At 55.6% G+C, this 15,491-nt stretch overlaps 1 protein-coding gene across 1 annotated transcript in view; it reads left to right on the top strand.

Annotated features, from left to right (window-relative positions):
* CDH23 (cadherin related 23) overlaps positions 1 to 15,491 on the top strand; it is a 459,756-nt gene that overhangs the window by 339,408 nt on the left and 104,857 nt on the right. Inside the window, exons 21-26 of the mRNA XM_054522498.2 lie at positions 548 to 655; positions 7,156 to 7,345; positions 7,682 to 7,827; positions 10,048 to 10,267; positions 12,040 to 12,192; positions 14,239 to 14,352. Coding sequence (XP_054378473.2) covers positions 548 to 655; positions 7,156 to 7,345; positions 7,682 to 7,827; positions 10,048 to 10,267; positions 12,040 to 12,192; positions 14,239 to 14,352 — 931 coding nt within the window. The remainder of the gene's footprint in view (positions 1 to 547; positions 656 to 7,155; positions 7,346 to 7,681; positions 7,828 to 10,047; positions 10,268 to 12,039; positions 12,193 to 14,238; positions 14,353 to 15,491) is intronic.

Genomic DNA, 15,491 nt, shown 5'->3' with positions numbered 1-15,491 from the left:
CTCACCCAGCCTGCAGCAGCCACCCCATCCTTACCCAGCCAGAGAGGCTGGAGATGGTATCGCATGGCCAGGGATTTGATGGAAAAATGCTCAGTGCCCTACTCTGTCAAGGGAGGCCCCTGCTAATAGGAATCAGAGCCCTATAAATAATGTACCTGGTGGCAGGTGAGCAGGGAAATTGCTTGGCTTGTAGCTGAGACGGGGAAGCTCAAGGGATTCTGTTAGATCCCCCACCCTGTCAGTCACCTTCAGCGAAGACTGGAGGCAGGGATGGGGGAAGCCCCAGGTCACAGCAAGGATTTCAGGGGTTATCACATCCATTCCACTGCCTCCTGATGGGACAACACTGGAACTCTCTCTCCTGAAGGGGCCTGGCTCCTTCCTGTCCTCAAAAGCCCAGGCCCTGCCCAAGACTCCCAGGGTTGGTGGAGCTGGCAGAATTAATGCGAAGATTGCTCGTGGGCATCTGAGCACATTTCCCCTGGCAGGCCCTGCCCTGGCCCATCTCAGCTGGGTGCGTCTCCCAGCGCCCCTTATGGCTTCACAGGTAAACATCACCCTCCTGGACATCAACGACAACCACCCCACGTGGAAGGACGCACCCTACTACATCAACCTGGTGGAGATGACCCCTCCAGACTCTGATGTGACCACGGTAGGTGGTGGCAGAGCAGCAGAACTGCCAGGCGGCCCTTCCCAGGGGTCTGTGACCCTCCCACCATGATTCCAGGGGGCCTGCCCCTATGGGGCTGGTGGACTCTGTGTCCCTCTGAGCTGGCTCTTGCAATAGAGTTCTAGCGGTTCTCCTGCATGGTGAAAGGCAGTCAGAGGTCAAGGGAAAGCCCTCATCCAGCCTCCAGTGTCAGTAGGCCTCAGGCTTTGTCAAAGGGAGCTTCAGGCAGCCCAGGGACAGTGGCAGGGGAGCTCTGGCCGGTTCCGCTTGTGAGCCACACGTGCCCTTAGAGCCCGGGACTCTGGCCACCCCCTCTGGAGAGCTCCCACCCCTACACTGCACAAGCCCCAGCTCCACCCCAGCACCTGTCTTTCACTGCTGTGCCCCTGCAGTCATCCATCTGGGTCAGCTCCCCCACCGGCTAGCCCCCAGGGCTGCCCAGCAGGGGTTTTGTTCACCTCAGGAATTTTCTGGCACAGGTTTGCCAGGTTTACACAGGCCCCTGTGTGTGTTGTGTGCTCATGTGCAGGAATGTGCACAATTCAGGGTGCAGAGGGGAGACACGGCCAAAGCCAGGGCGTCTCCAGCAGAGACCAGAATCCTGGGGAAACTGAGGAAGCCCAGGTCCCACCCCCACACCATCTGCTCTGCTGGGAGATCCACATTTTTCAGCCTTCTCCTCCTCCACCCTGTACACCACGTGGCCTTACTTGGGGAGGCTTGTCCCCACATGATGTCCCCACTGCCACCCACCCAGCCCTGTGGGGGACATGAATCCTGACAATTGACTGAACACCTGGGATGTGCCCTGAGCCTCACCTGAGGGCTTCTCAGGAACTCTCTCCTCCTCACCGTAATCTCACAAGGCAGAGGGATTCCGCTGCCACTGTGCTGTGGAGGAGACAGACTTAGAGCTTAAAGGCTTGCCCAAGGTCCCAAAGCTAATAACGGGTGTGGTCAGGACTCGAACCCTGGTCTGTCTGACTTGGAGACAAGGGATTAGAAACCACCTGGCCCGGTCCTTATTCCTCTGGGAGGGGGCACCCACACACCAGCTGACAGCCAGTCAGTGAACATGTGGAAAGGAGGATAGGCATGATGGCCAATCCTTCCCTCCCTCTCTTTGTCCTTCTTTCCAGGTTGACCTCCTCTCCCATCCAGAGCCACTGCCAAGTATGGCTCTGGCACTGGAATAGGCACAATGGAATAGGGCAGAGGTGAGGGATCTGGAATCTGTGATTTTTTCAAAGCCCCGTAGAGGAATTCCTTCCAGCCCAGGGCCAGGTTTAGAAACCACGACCCTCGCCCTTTGACACAGCTCTCTAGGCTCTTTGGTGGGTGCTCTCTGCTGCCGCCTCGTGGGCACTGCACTGGCCCAGGGTAACCTCCTCCCCATCCCAGCCAGGGATTCCAAGAGTTGGGGCTGGATCTCACCTCTGAACACCTTCTGGTCAACCCTCACCTTTCCCTTAGGTTTTTGGGAAATTCCTCCCAAAGGGAACTGAGGGGCAGGTGAGGAAGGTTGCTCTGGGAGAAAGGGGCTGCACAGGACACCAGCCTGGATTGCTGTTATCAAACAGTACACCCGGCAGACAAGGAGTGGGTGTGCCAGGTGAGGACTGCACACAGTCTTGGGCATCTGCAAGCTTTGGTCCCCGCGCCCTTCACCAGGTTCCTGCCCTCCGCATGTCCTTCTGAGCCATGAGCAGGCATGGACAATGGACCAGTGGCCTGCTGCCCAGTGCCTCCTCACTTTCCAGGAAATCCACGAGCCATCAGGGAACGCCTGCTGCATGCCAGGCCCCACGCTTGTCAGGCTGAGGGTACAGGAAGCAACAACAGGCCAGGTGCAGTGGCTCACGCCTGTAATCCCAGCACTTTGGGAGGCCAAGGCAGGCAGATCTCTTGAGCCCAAGAGTTCGAGACCAGTATGGGCAACATAGTAAGACCCCCACTACCTCTTTATAAAAAAATTTTTTAAGTAGCCAGGTGTGGTGGTGCACACCTGTGGTCCCAGATACTCAGGAGGCTAAGGCAAGAGGATTTTTGAGCCTGGGAGATTGAGGCTGCAGTGAGCCAAGATCACATCACTGCACTCCAGCCTGAGTGACAGAGTGAGACCCTGTCTCAAAAAAAAAAAAAAAAAAAAAAAACCTCCCGCCCTGCCTGCCTTTGGGGAGTGTCATGTCACTCTTCTGTTCAAACCCCAGTGGTTCCCATCTCACCCTGTGCAAAAGCCAGAGTCCTTGCCAGACCTACAAAACCCGCAGGGCCCACCCCATTGTCACCCCGAAGAGCCAACCGAGTCATCCCAATCTGTAGTACAGAGCGGGTGTGGCTGTTCCACTGCTGGCGTCAGGTGGGCACAGGCTGGAGATTTTCAGTGCCCCAGGGTAGTATTTGAGACCTGAAAAATAAATGTGATGACTTGAAAGTTCAAAGAGAAAAGGGCAAAATCAAAATTAAAACTTGTTATATGAAACATCTATCAGATGAAAGATGGCAGCTTTAGTAACTATGAAATTTAGTGTTTGTGAAAATTTCATTACATTCAAGGACAAATAAGAGGTTAGATTTTTCTAGAATTCTTGAAAATTTTCCAGAATTTTCTGGAATTCCCAGTTACGTATGATGATTGCCAGGAAATCAGAAATAAAGAAGCTTATATGTTAGTCAAGTTTGTCACAGCCAAATATTTTGAAAAGGAAGTTATAAAAATTCTTTCCAATTTTATAGCCATAAAATGTATATATGCATACATATGCATATACATGGGTATGTCTCATTACCTTGGAGAGGACCCCCTGGAGCCTTCTAGGGCCTCACAGTGGCCCAGGATGAGGTAGGGTCTGTGGCCAAAGTGTGAGGTGAGGTGGCTACAGAGGGAAAGAGGGAACAGCTAACCGAGGTTCAGGTGACAGAAGGAGGAGGTGATATTTGAACAGGGGCTGGCCCACCACCTGACTCATCTCCCACCCCACCCTTCCCACACCCACCGCACACACCCACGCCCGCAGCTACCACCCATCCTCAACACACAGGCCTTTCGTTTCCCTGCACCCACTCAACTCTCCCCCAGCTCAGAGCCTTTGCACAAGCCCTTTCCTCCCTGACCCCTTGCTCTTTCCATAAGTAGCTCATTCTCTTTCATCTGTCCCAGCTTAAAACGTCAGCTGTCTTAGAGAGGCCCTGCCTGACTACTGTCTAAAGTAGCTCTGACCCCTCTCCAAATTCTGTTTCCTGCAGAGCTGGACCCACAATCTGTGCTTATTTGTTTGGTAGGCTATTTGCTTATTAAGAGGCATGTGGTTTAGTGATTAAGCAGGCAGCCTCTGGTACCAAAATGCCCAAGTTCTCACTCCAGCTACACCACTTACCAGCTGTGTGACCTTGGGCAAGTTGCTTAACCTCTCTGTGCTCCAGTTCTTCTCATCTAAAATATAGGGCTAGTAAGAGTCCCCACCTGATAGAGCTGTGATCAGCGCGTACTGAGCCAAGATATAGGAAGCACCGGCACATGAGGAGTGGTCGGTAAATGGTAGCTGTCATCATCATCACTATCATTACCATCATCTGCTTCCTTTGCTGGACTCGCACTTGTCTTGTTCACTGTCAAACCACGCTGCCTAGCACAGTTCCGGGCACATTGTAGGTGTTCAAAATATTTCAAAATATGTGTTGTTGAGGACTGATTCAGCTGGTGAATATCTTACCTTTCCTTCCCCCCACCCCCCAGCTCAGCCAGGCGGTGGCTGGGTCTTCCTTGTCGGAGGGAGACTAGGGCGTATGGCCCAAGACTCTCTCAAGAACCCTCTCTAGACATGGCATGGGCCACAGCGCCTGGAGTCGGAGGCACAAGGCAACCCCAGTGATTTTCAGAGCTTGCGTGCAGACAAGTGTCTTCCCACATGTGGCTTCATTTGGGTGCATTTGGGATTGGTGAGGTGTGTGCATCTGCATGCACCGGGTGTGGCCTGGCGTGCAGGCACTGAGGATGTCCACCTGCACTGGCGTGCGCTGGTGGAGTGGCCGTTTCTCTGTCTGCAAGGGAGATTTTGGTCCTACTCTCCTTCCTGGCTCCTGCAGCTGCCTTCAAGGACCTGGCTGATGGGCATTGATTTAGAGCCTTTCAAAGCCCTTCAGCAAAATAAAGGAGAGGGGAGAAGGAGAGAATTATTCCCCGTCAGGCCAGGAGAAAAATGACGGGCGTGAAATGGGAAATAAATGAGGGGAAAGCGGTGAGATTCTACAAAATCACCCAGCAGGGAGCCTGCAGGAGGGGTCACAGCTCTCCACCCTCTCCTGTACTCCCAACCCACCCTGTGACCAGAGAGTGAGTCAAGGGGCCCAAAACCAGTGCCCATGCCCCAACCAGGGTCACTTGGAAGCAGCTACCCCTGGCACTCCCTGGCGTGGTAGGGGCAGGAAGAGGGAATAGAAGAGGAGAAACCACCCGCCATGTGAAATGTATCTCAGCCTGTTCAGCAACAGGCCTGGCCTGGAACAAGTGATTTAACTGCTCTCTTCCTCAGTTTCCCCATCCAGAAAAATAAAATAGGGAGAAAATCATCTCTCCCCCAGGCTGGGTGTGGTGGCTCACACCTGTAATCCTAGCACTTTGGGAGGCCGAGGTGGGAGGATCACTTGAGGTCAAGAGTTTGAGACCAGCCTGGCCAACATGGTAAAACCTTGTCTCTATTATACAAAAATTAGCCAGGCGTGGTGGCTCTTGCCTGTAATCCCAGCTACTCGGGAGGCTGAGGTGGGAGGATCGCTTGAACCCCGGAAGTGGAGATTGCAGTGAGCCGAGATTGCACCACTGCACTCCAGCCTGGGTGATGGAGCAAGACTCCGTCTCAAAGAAAAAAAAAATTCTCCCTTTTCAAACTGTTGAGAGAAGCATTGTAGAAATACAAGGAACGCTGGTCTTCTATGTCCATCTGTGAAACGACTTGGCCTGTTTTAAATTATGCCTGGAGTACCTAAGAGCCCTATCTCCTGTTTGCAAAATGGGGGTGTTGGGCTCCTCTTTATGGAGGCTAGGGAAACTGAGGCAACATGCCCACAGCAAGATAAGGACACCTCAGGCCTGGAAGGCAGGGACCTCCCCTCCTCTACCTTTTGGTGCTGCAAGGCTGGGAAGGGAGAAGAGGGCCGAGCAGTCCCTGGTGGGAGTGGGGGCTGCCCCCACACCTCTGAAGGGGAAGCCGGCCTAGGGTGCCACAGCATTCAGCCCTGCATCAGCCTCTCTCTCCCCGGCCTCCCCAGGACCCATGGACAGGGGCAGATGGGAGTTCTCAGCCAGGGCAGCTCATCTGTCTGTTCTGGTCTGGTGGCCCCAGAGACACCTCTGGCTGGGGATTAAGCAGAGGAGGGACAGATTCTGCTGCCAAAGCACAAAAGTCTCCACATCAAGTAAGATGAAGGAGCTGACAAGCCTGGCTGTCATCATCGAGTGTCCTGAAGTTAAGAATAATACTGTCCTGATGTGGCCCCAGGGACTGTGGTCACCTCCCCCCCCTGCAATGATCTTGTCCACCTCTGGTGCCACAGTGGCCTCTGCAATGCAGGGTCGGGGGTGAGCGAGGGGTAAGGGCCACCTCAGGAGCCTCCAGGCTGGGAGCTGGGTCAGCTCCAAGGCTGGTGCTGTGTGACCCTAAGACTGGCCTGTGCCTCTCTGGGCTCTGCTTTCTCCTTGTGGAAGGCAGGGCAGTTGGAGGATGAGGGAGCCTCCCCACAGAGCGGGGGATCGGTGCACGCAGGGGGCCTCGGCGAAGACGAGGAGCCCTCAAAGGCTGCAGGGGGCCCTTTGCCTTTTGCTTATGACCTGGCTGTGTGGGATCTGGGACACTAAGGGACAGCAGGCTGTGGGGTTCACCGCCCCTGGGTTAGGATGGCACCAAGCGCTGACCCCTTCATGATGTGGGGGTTATAAGTGGGGAACCAGGCTGTGGGCCGGGGAGTTGAAGGGGCCAGACTGATGTCCAGTCCTGAGACCCTGCCCCTTATCAGGGACGATGAACCTCCCTTCCAGGGAGCTCCACCCTCTCCTTCCTCAACACTCCCCCAGCCCCACGACTGCCCCAGCTAACTGGGTCCCACCTTCTGAAACGGGCCCAGCCATGGCTTCCTCCACATGCCCTGTCATCTCTGGTGTCACAATCTAATGCTTCAAAGGAAGGAAGGAAGGGAGGGTTTGATGAGGAGGAACCCAGTCTCCAAAATCCAGGGTTTCAAATCCTTTCAAAAATCTCAGCTGGAGTACAGATTCCCCAGCCCTTCCCAGCCCCTCCCCTAGAGAACTCCTGCCTCCCAGCCCTCTCGGACCCCCCTACCGGGCTCAGCTGGGAGGCCCACTTCCTGGGCCAGAGCCAGGATGCCCCCTCCCCAGGACCAACGTCTGAGCTCAGATACTCCCGGCCAGCCCAGAGACACCCTCCCCAGGCATGGCTCAGTGAAGAGGTCTGCTCCCTCCCGGGCAGGTGGTGGCTGTGGACCCAGACCTGGGGGAGAATGGCACCCTGGTGTATAGCATCCAGCCGCCCAACAAGTTCTACAGCCTCAACAGCACCACGGGCAAGATCCGCACCACCCATGCCATGCTGGACCGGGAGAACCCCGACCCCCACGAGGCCGAGCTGATGCGCAAAATCATCGTCTCTGTCACTGACTGTATGGACCCCTCTTGTCCCTCACAGCCCCCACACCTTAGGCTGCGGGTATCCCCGGTGACTGGGCCTCTGGGGTACCTGGGGCCCACCCAGGAGGTCTATGTCTGATCACCAAGAGTAGAGTAATACCCACGCCCCAGTTGTGACTCCTAGAGCACCCCAAGGGAACGGAGGGAGCTGGGGAGGGGAGCTGTGAGGGCCAGGCTGCTTCCTGGAGGGGCCATTGGGATGGAGGGCTCTGAATCTGCCCCCTCTTGCCACTTGCCTTCTTCCTGTCTGTTTTCTCTTGCACCCATCTTACCGTGTCTTTGGCCCCTTCTCGCCCTGGTCTTCCCAGGTGGCAGGCCCCCTCTGAGAGCCACCAACAGTGCCACAGTGTTTGTGAACCTCTTGGATCTCAATGACAATGACCCCACCTTTCAGAACCTGCCTTTTGTGGCCGAGGTGCTTGAAGGCACCCCCGCGGGGGTCTCCATCTACCAAGTGAGTCTCTCTCATCTCATTCCTACCAGCCCAGAAGTGGGCAGTGGGTGCCTGAAGGGCCTAGCCCAGGCTGAACACTTTGCAGGGCTGGGGCAGGGGAGGAGCTGGGTCTTGAAGGATAGAGGCTCTGGAGACGTGGAGGGAAGTGTGGCAGGAAAAGGATAGGGAGATGGGCAAAAGCAGAGGTGGAGAGAGGGGGAGAGGCAAAGATGGAATTCTGGAAGTCACGTCCAAGTTTCTCAGGGCCTGATTATGGAGGTCTGGCCCAGGACCTTCCATTCCCTAAGCCTGCAGATGGTTCTAGAATACAAAGAAGGCCAGGTGAGTGTAGCCCTGGGCAGCTGCCTCTCCCATGCCTTCCCATAAGCCCCAGATCAGCTCCCTCTACTACAGTAGAGGGGCCTCTGTCCACTTTGCAGGGCTCTAAAGAGACTTGCCCAAGACCCCATGGCCAAGCACGTGGTCTGATCTTGGGCTTGGCTTCTTTGCCTCCTGTTCCATCATCCTCTGATCAGAGGGATCCTGAAGGTGCTGGTTTAGGGGAGATGACATCCAGGATTTCAGGTCCTTTCAAAACCTCAGCCCTCCAGGGGCCATTGAGAAACACTGGAGACCCTCCTGGTTAAGAGCATGGGCCGTGGAGTCCAACCAACGGGGTTATGAATCCTATCTCCAGCACCAGGGTGCTGTGTTACTTGGAGCAAACTGCTTAACCTCTCTGAGTCTCAGCTTCTCATCTGTGAAATGGAGATAATAATAGTACCTGCCTGGCTGTGCTGTGGGGACTCAATCAGACACACGTATGAAGCACCCTGGAACTTGGACACAGGAAACACGGTAGCTGTGGTGATCACTGTGTGTGTGTCACAAGGGCTTATACCTGAGACACAATGGCTGTATCAGGTTAGCCTGTTCCCATTAGAAGAAGATGGGGTTGTTTGTCAGGATGCCAGAGGGGGTGAGTTTGGTGGTGCCCCACAGACCCACTGTGCCTGTTTCTTCATCTGTAGGAGGAGGTGAAAGGTGTTCTTTGGCAGCTCCCCAAACCCCCAACAGGGGGCGCCTCAATCCAGGGAACAGCAGTCGGTCCCCGAGGAAGCCCCCAGACAGGAGGGGAGGCGGGGTGAGAGCGAGTCAACCCCCAAACCCTGTTCTCTGGGGGCTCACGACCGGCGAAGAAAGATGCCCACCAATGCAACTTCTGAGTTCATAGAGGAAGGAGCAGGGAGCGTTTAACTTGGAAACTGTCCTCACATACAGGATGAGGGCCCTCCCTTGAACTGTGGCTCCCTGGTCCCACCTAGGAGCTCAGGAGATACAGATTTCTGCTGGTTGTGCAGAAGAGCGTTCTCCAGGGGGTAGAGCTATGCACAAGCAAAGTAAAAATACTGAGCCCCCCCCGTCCTGGAAAGCATTCAAGCTGAGTCCAGACACCTCTCGTCCAGTTTGTTGGATGTGAAATAGATGAGACGACCTTGATATTGTCTTCCAGTCCTGAGAGTCTTGGCTTAATCCAAAACTCTTATTTTATTTATTATTACACATTTCCCCAAATGCCTTGAATCCACTTCAGTAAAACATTAAGGGTAACAGGGTCTTGAGTCGGGCAATCTGATCAGGACTGGAGGTGCAAATGAGAACAGTATAGGAATTTGGGAGGAGGCTTGCCTGTGCATGGCCACAAACAGCTTTTTAAAATAATAATAATAATAATAATGAAATCCCCAAGTGACTTTTAAAAAAGAACCCTTGATGTCATTTTATTTTTGTTGTTACTATCTCACAAATCAAAGCAAAGCGGGGGAGGGGAAGCCTGTGAATCCAGCCTTCTACGTGGTTGAACTCCAGATAATGGTGGGGGGGTCCTTAAGCTGGAACAGCTGCTCCAAATCTGGGAGAGCTTCCTAATGGGGAGAGCAGGGGATGAAGGGGAGAAAGCGCTGTAGAGACCTGAGCTCTTATTCCAAAAAGTCCCTCTGCCACCCCATCGCTGGCCTCACTTGGTGCATCTGGACACCGTTCAGCTGACGTGCAACCCCCTTAGAGACCATCTGGGAGGGTGCCCTGGGGACAGTGGCCTGACCTAAGGCTTGGAGGGGAGCAGGTGTGTCTGGCTGCAGCCAAGTGTGGCTTGGCAGGGAGGAGGGAGCACTTCTTGGGGGAGAAGCATCCATCCCAGTGTCCCCTCCCCGCCCTCTTGCTGTCCCTCCTCGCCCTCAGGTGGTGGCCATCGACCTCGATGAGGGCCTGAATGGCCTGGTGTCCTACCGCATGCCGGTGGGCATGCCCCGCATGGACTTCCTCATCAACAGCAGCAGCGGCGTGGTGGTCACCACCACCGAGCTGGACCGCGAGCGCATCGCCGAGTACCAGCTGCGGGTGGTGGCCAGTGATGCAGGCACGCCCACCAAGAGCTCCACCAGCACGCTCACTATCCACGGTGAGGCGGCGCAGGGGCTTCTGTGTGCTCAGTGCGTGGGCACAGGCCTGGGTCAGGGCCAGGGGGAGAGGGGAGCCCGTGTCCCCCACTGCTGTCTACTGGACTTGTAGGCACAGGCTCCTTTGTTAATGAGGCGCCCTCCTCAGCTGGAGCCATTCAACACAGCAGAGCCTTCTCCGCACCTGGCCACTGCCTTCAGTGCCCCAGAGCTCAGGGGCAGTGGCCTGGACCTGCCGCCAAGGCCCCATCACCCCCACCCCTCCTAGCCTCTGATCGCGGCAACAGCAGAGAGGGCTTGAGCAGGGGCCGGGACCCTCAGGGTCATGAACAGGCAGGGAGGGTGCAGAGCCCTTTGTCTTCTTTGGAAGGCCAGAGTCTTTGTTTGGGAGACATAAAGGAGACCTCCCCCTCCCATGGGTGTGGAACCCCTGGGCTGGCAGTGGCAGGGCATCACCCTGGGAAGAGAGCAGCTGGGACTCCCAGACTCCCTAAGATCCTCATCCCCCTGCGACTCTGGTACTCATTCCCAGTGTCTCTGCCCTCTTATCGGTGAAGGGGCGGGGTACTGTTTCCACTCTAGATGAGTCTTTAATTTTCAGGACAGGATGTGGACATGAGCTGTTGCCAAGGGGCCAGGAATAACCCCAGGGAAATAAGGGCAGAGTTTAGCGGGCAAGACATGGCCTGTTCCCTGAGCCTGTTCAGTCCCATCCTAGCTCTGCCGGCCTCCATGGGATGGTAGAGGGCGGGGGGGGGGTGGTGGCGGTAGTTAGCTCGGCACAGGTGCAGACACTGACCCTCTTCAGTCGAGACCTAAGATGGTGAGGATTTCAGAGAGCACGACATTCTCTCTCCCATCGGTCCGAAGCTTGCCTGTGGGTTTCTGGTGCCAGTTTCAGGACCCCCTTATTGGCCGATGATGGACAGGGAATATGTCCCAGCTTTAAGAGAGGACCCCTGGAGGGCCTTTCTCCAAGACTCAGCAGAAGCTGTAATATCAAATGGGCCCAGGATCTCTCCTGGTGATACCACTTAGAGGAACCCAAGTGGGGTGGGGATCACTTCGCTAAGAAGGTTGTCCAAGCCCCATCTGCCTGAGGAATAGGGGCCTAGCATGCAGAGTGGAATAAACACATCTGTAAGGGAAATTAAACCTTATTTCGGGGGGTGGGATTTTCAAAGTGAGCTCCCTTTGCTGAAACTCCATTGCATACTGAGGGTAGACCTTGAGGCTCCAGCCCTCCACTCTGCCACTGTGTGACTTTGGACAAGTCACTCAGCTGCTCTGAGCTCCCGCTTCCTCAGCTCCACAGTGTGTCTAATAATGCCCGCCTCCTAGGATGCTCAGAGGGCTGCATGTGGTCCTGCACGGGAAGCACTCAGCATGGGCTTGGCACGCTGGACAAGTTCGTAAATGGTCACTGTCGTCATCGTTGTCATGATTGTCCGTGTTGTCATGGTCATTGTTAGGCGCATACTGGAGAGAGGTTCTAAGGTTTTCTCTCTTCCCTTTGACAGCTGAGCAGCAATAATCCCCCAGGGCACAGGGACAGTGGGAGGGTCTGGAGCACTGGTGGGCTTGGTCCTGGCCCCGGTGGGCATGGGGGGCCCTGGGCTCATGGCCAGGAGGTGTTGACACAGATGCCACTTGGAGCCTGTGACTCCCTTGGGAATTCGTTCCCTACTTGGTCTGGGGCTGGAGACGCTGCTCTGGAGCTGGGTCGTCTGCAACAGAAGCCAGACCTAGCCCCGGCGCCCATTCTGCCCTGCAGTGCTGGATGTGAACGACGAGACGCCCACCTTCTTCCCGGCCGTGTACAATGTGTCCGTGTCCGAGGACGTGCCGCGCGAGTTCCGGGTGGTCTGGCTGAACTGCACAGACAACGACGTGGGCCTCAATGCCGAGCTCAGCTACTTCATCACAGGTGCTGCCCCCGCCTCCGACCACCTGTGCAGGCCTCCTGGGGCCCTGCCCCCACCCCTCCCAGATAGACAGCCAGACTAGGCGGGGGCAGGTGAGAGTGGAATAGAGGTCAGGGCTCTACCGTTGGGCTTTAGCCCCTGGTGGTGCCTCCCGAAGATTTGCTCCTGGCTCTTCCCAAGGGCTTTGCAGCTGAATCACTCTGGACTGGCTCCCTGGGGACCTCCTGAACCTGTTGGTTGCAGGGATGGGGAGCATCTACCAAGGTTCATTCTAGAGGGAGGTAAGGCTCCATGATTCCTAGGGAGGAGCCCTGAGCCCCACTCCCCGCCCCAAGTCTGAGTGACAGAGCAGTGACTGGAAGAATGTGGCCTCATCCTTCCTTGGGGACCTGTTGAGAATTCCCATCTGTTTAGAGGCAGATGGTTTTGATCTCCCTAAATGAAATGGTTTTAGCTCGAAAATGTTGTCTGGCTGTTGTCTGCAGAGCCGTGGCCACAGATGATGAGGCCATGTCCTGGCTCACAGAGGAAAGTGAGCTGCAATGGATTAGTGATGTCTGCCACAGTGGTAGGATTGGTAGGTGGTGGTGCGCATGCCATGGATTTGCCATTCCTGGATGAAAACACAGCTTCTCAGTCTCCCTGACACATGAAAGATGCTGGGACACATGGGGGTGCCATCTTCCCCATTCCTCAACCCACTTTGGCCCTTTTACTGGCTCAGTCTTCTCTCTGTCCATGACCTGCCTACCAACACACATGTTGCCTCTGCATATGTGTGCCTGTACACACGAGCAGGGCACACACCAGCCCCCCCAATGCCTCCCCGTGAAGCAAGGAAGCCCAGTTCACAGCCCATCTGTGGCTTTGCTGCGGCCAACGTGACCTCCCAGCCCTCAGCCTTCCCTTTCTTCCCTCACCTCCCTGAAGGGGCCCAGCACCCTCAGGCCCACTCCTTAGTCTGGCCCTCAAGTTGGCCCTAGGGAGGGCTTAGTTACCAAGACCCCTCACATGGCACCAGCTCCGTGGCTCCACTGCCCACACTATTTACGTCCTGGTTCTGCCCTGGGCTCCCTGGGAGTCAGAGTGTGTCCCTTGCAGATGGTACTTCAGACACTGGGGAGCACTGGAGGTTTGGGGGTCAGGAGGCTTTCCCTAGGGGCAAACCAGCAAGAACAGGGGAGCACCTGGCAGCCTGCAGGATGACTCTTCAGCACCCCAAAGTGGTGGGCTCCCGCTGACCTGCCCAGAGCCCTCCCGGATTTTCAGTGCGCACTCTGCAAGGAGCTGAGCCCAGTACTGCCCGAGCTCACCACAAAGCTGGTGCCATGGCGCCCTCTGCTGCCCAGAACACCACACTGCTCGCCAGCTGGCAGAGGAGGGGTCTCCAAGCTGTTCTGGTAGTTCCTTCCTGACTCCCGTCCACCGCAAGAGGAGACCCTCACACTTCCTACCTGTCCCAGAACTCAAGGAGACTCAGTAATCCCTGTCTCCTGTACACCTGCCTTGACTCCTCCCTCTGTGGAGCCTCCATGTCCCCACTCAGGAAGCTTCGCTCCTCAGCCCATCTCACCTCCGAGATGAGGGGCCTGGGGGATGCTCAGCCAACCCCAGAGTTCTCAGCAACATATACAAGCCCCTATGCAGGTTAGCTGCTCAGACGCTTCTGCAGGACAGGCAGGGAGAGGAGGGGTGAAGGTTACGCCCAGGGACTCACGCACGGAGAAACCCAGAGTGGCACAGGCACATCACTGAGTGAGGGGTTCTCCTCTGTGAAGTAGAGGCTAAATGAAATGGTCTGCATGAAGTACCTGTAAACAGGAGGTGCTTCGTGAAGGTTAGGAACTAATTCCAGGCATCTGGCGCCCCCACTGAGCCCACCCAAGCTGCACCGGCATCGGAGCACCTCAGGCAGGGCTGAATCGGCAGCACAGCCTCCCACTCCTGGACTCACCATCGCGGGTCCCAGCTCAGGAGCAGAGAGTCCCTGCTTCCCCTGGCCGGGAGCTCTGTTTCCCAGCCGGAAGCTTCCTCTCCTTTACCCACAGGTGGCAACGTGGATGGGAAGTTCAGCGTGGGTTACCGCGATGCCGTTGTGAGAACTGTGGTGGGCCTGGACCGGGAGACCACAGCCGCCTACATGCTCATCCTGGAGGCCATCGGTATGCACCAGTCCTGCACCCACCAACACAGTGATCTGGGCAGAGTTCACACAGGGTGCCTCCCAGGAGCCGGCCTTTTGCTAAAGGCTGAACTCTGCCCAGATGCCAGTGGAGAAAGGGCCACCAGACACTCACCAAACATTACTGAGCACTTGCCGGGCATGAGGCTCATTGCGCGGTGCCACATGCAAGACGCTAGGATGGTAAGGTGGGAGCTACATGAGAGACCCACATGTAGACAAATTGCTGCAAATCCAGGCAAGCCAGCAGGAAGGGAAAAGGATGACATAAGAGTATCGGGCAGTGGTGCAAACACGGAGGCGGAGAGGTCACAGGAGGCTTCCTTCAGGACTCGGCATCTGGGAGTGCCTTTGAGTGAGTTAGGACCCTTTCAGTTGCAAAATTTAAAATAAAATAAACTGACTTCAGCAATATGGGCTCACTTAACCAGTCCGCTGGGAGATGTAACTCCCGGTATGACTGGATTCAGGGCTCAGGTGACACCTCAGGCTTCAGTCTCTGCACTGGCTGGCGCTGCCTCCTGTGTGTTGATGTATTAGTCTGTTTTCACACTGCTGATAAAGACGTACCCCAGACTGGGTAATTTATACAGGAAAAAGGGTTTAATGGGACTTTACAGTTCCACGTGGCTGGGGAGGCCTGACAATCATGGCAGAAGACAAGGAGGAGCAAGTCCCGTCTTACATGGATGGTAGCAGGCAAAGAGAGAATGAGGAAGATGCAAAAGTAGAAACCCCTGATAAAACCATCAGATCTCATGAGACTTATTTACTACCACGAGAACAGTATAGGAGAAAATACCCCCATGATTCAATGATCTCCCACTGGCTCCCTCCGACAACATGTGGAAATTATGGGAATATAATTCAAGATGATCTGGGTGGGGACGCAGAGCCAAACCATATCAGTTGGCTTTATTCTTCAGCTCACATGGGGGCAGGTCATTGCCCTAGCCTCACCTGTACACATTCTCAGGTTCAAGTGCAGCAGCATGGATGACAGCACTTGTCTGTTTCCCCTCCCTGTCAGAAGCCCTTAGATCAGCTCTAGATAGATCCATTCTGCCCCAGTGCCCATTCCTGAGCCCCTCACTGTAGCCAGGGAAGTGAGATGTGCTG

The sequence above is a fragment of the Pongo abelii genome, chromosome 8 (genome assembly GCF_028885655.2).
Source record: "Pongo abelii isolate AG06213 chromosome 8, NHGRI_mPonAbe1-v2.0_pri, whole genome shotgun sequence".
NCBI lineage: Eukaryota > Metazoa > Chordata > Mammalia > Primates > Hominidae > Pongo > Pongo abelii.
The sequence above is the reverse complement of the archived record's forward strand: the minus strand, read 5'-3'. Positions and strand labels throughout refer to the sequence as shown.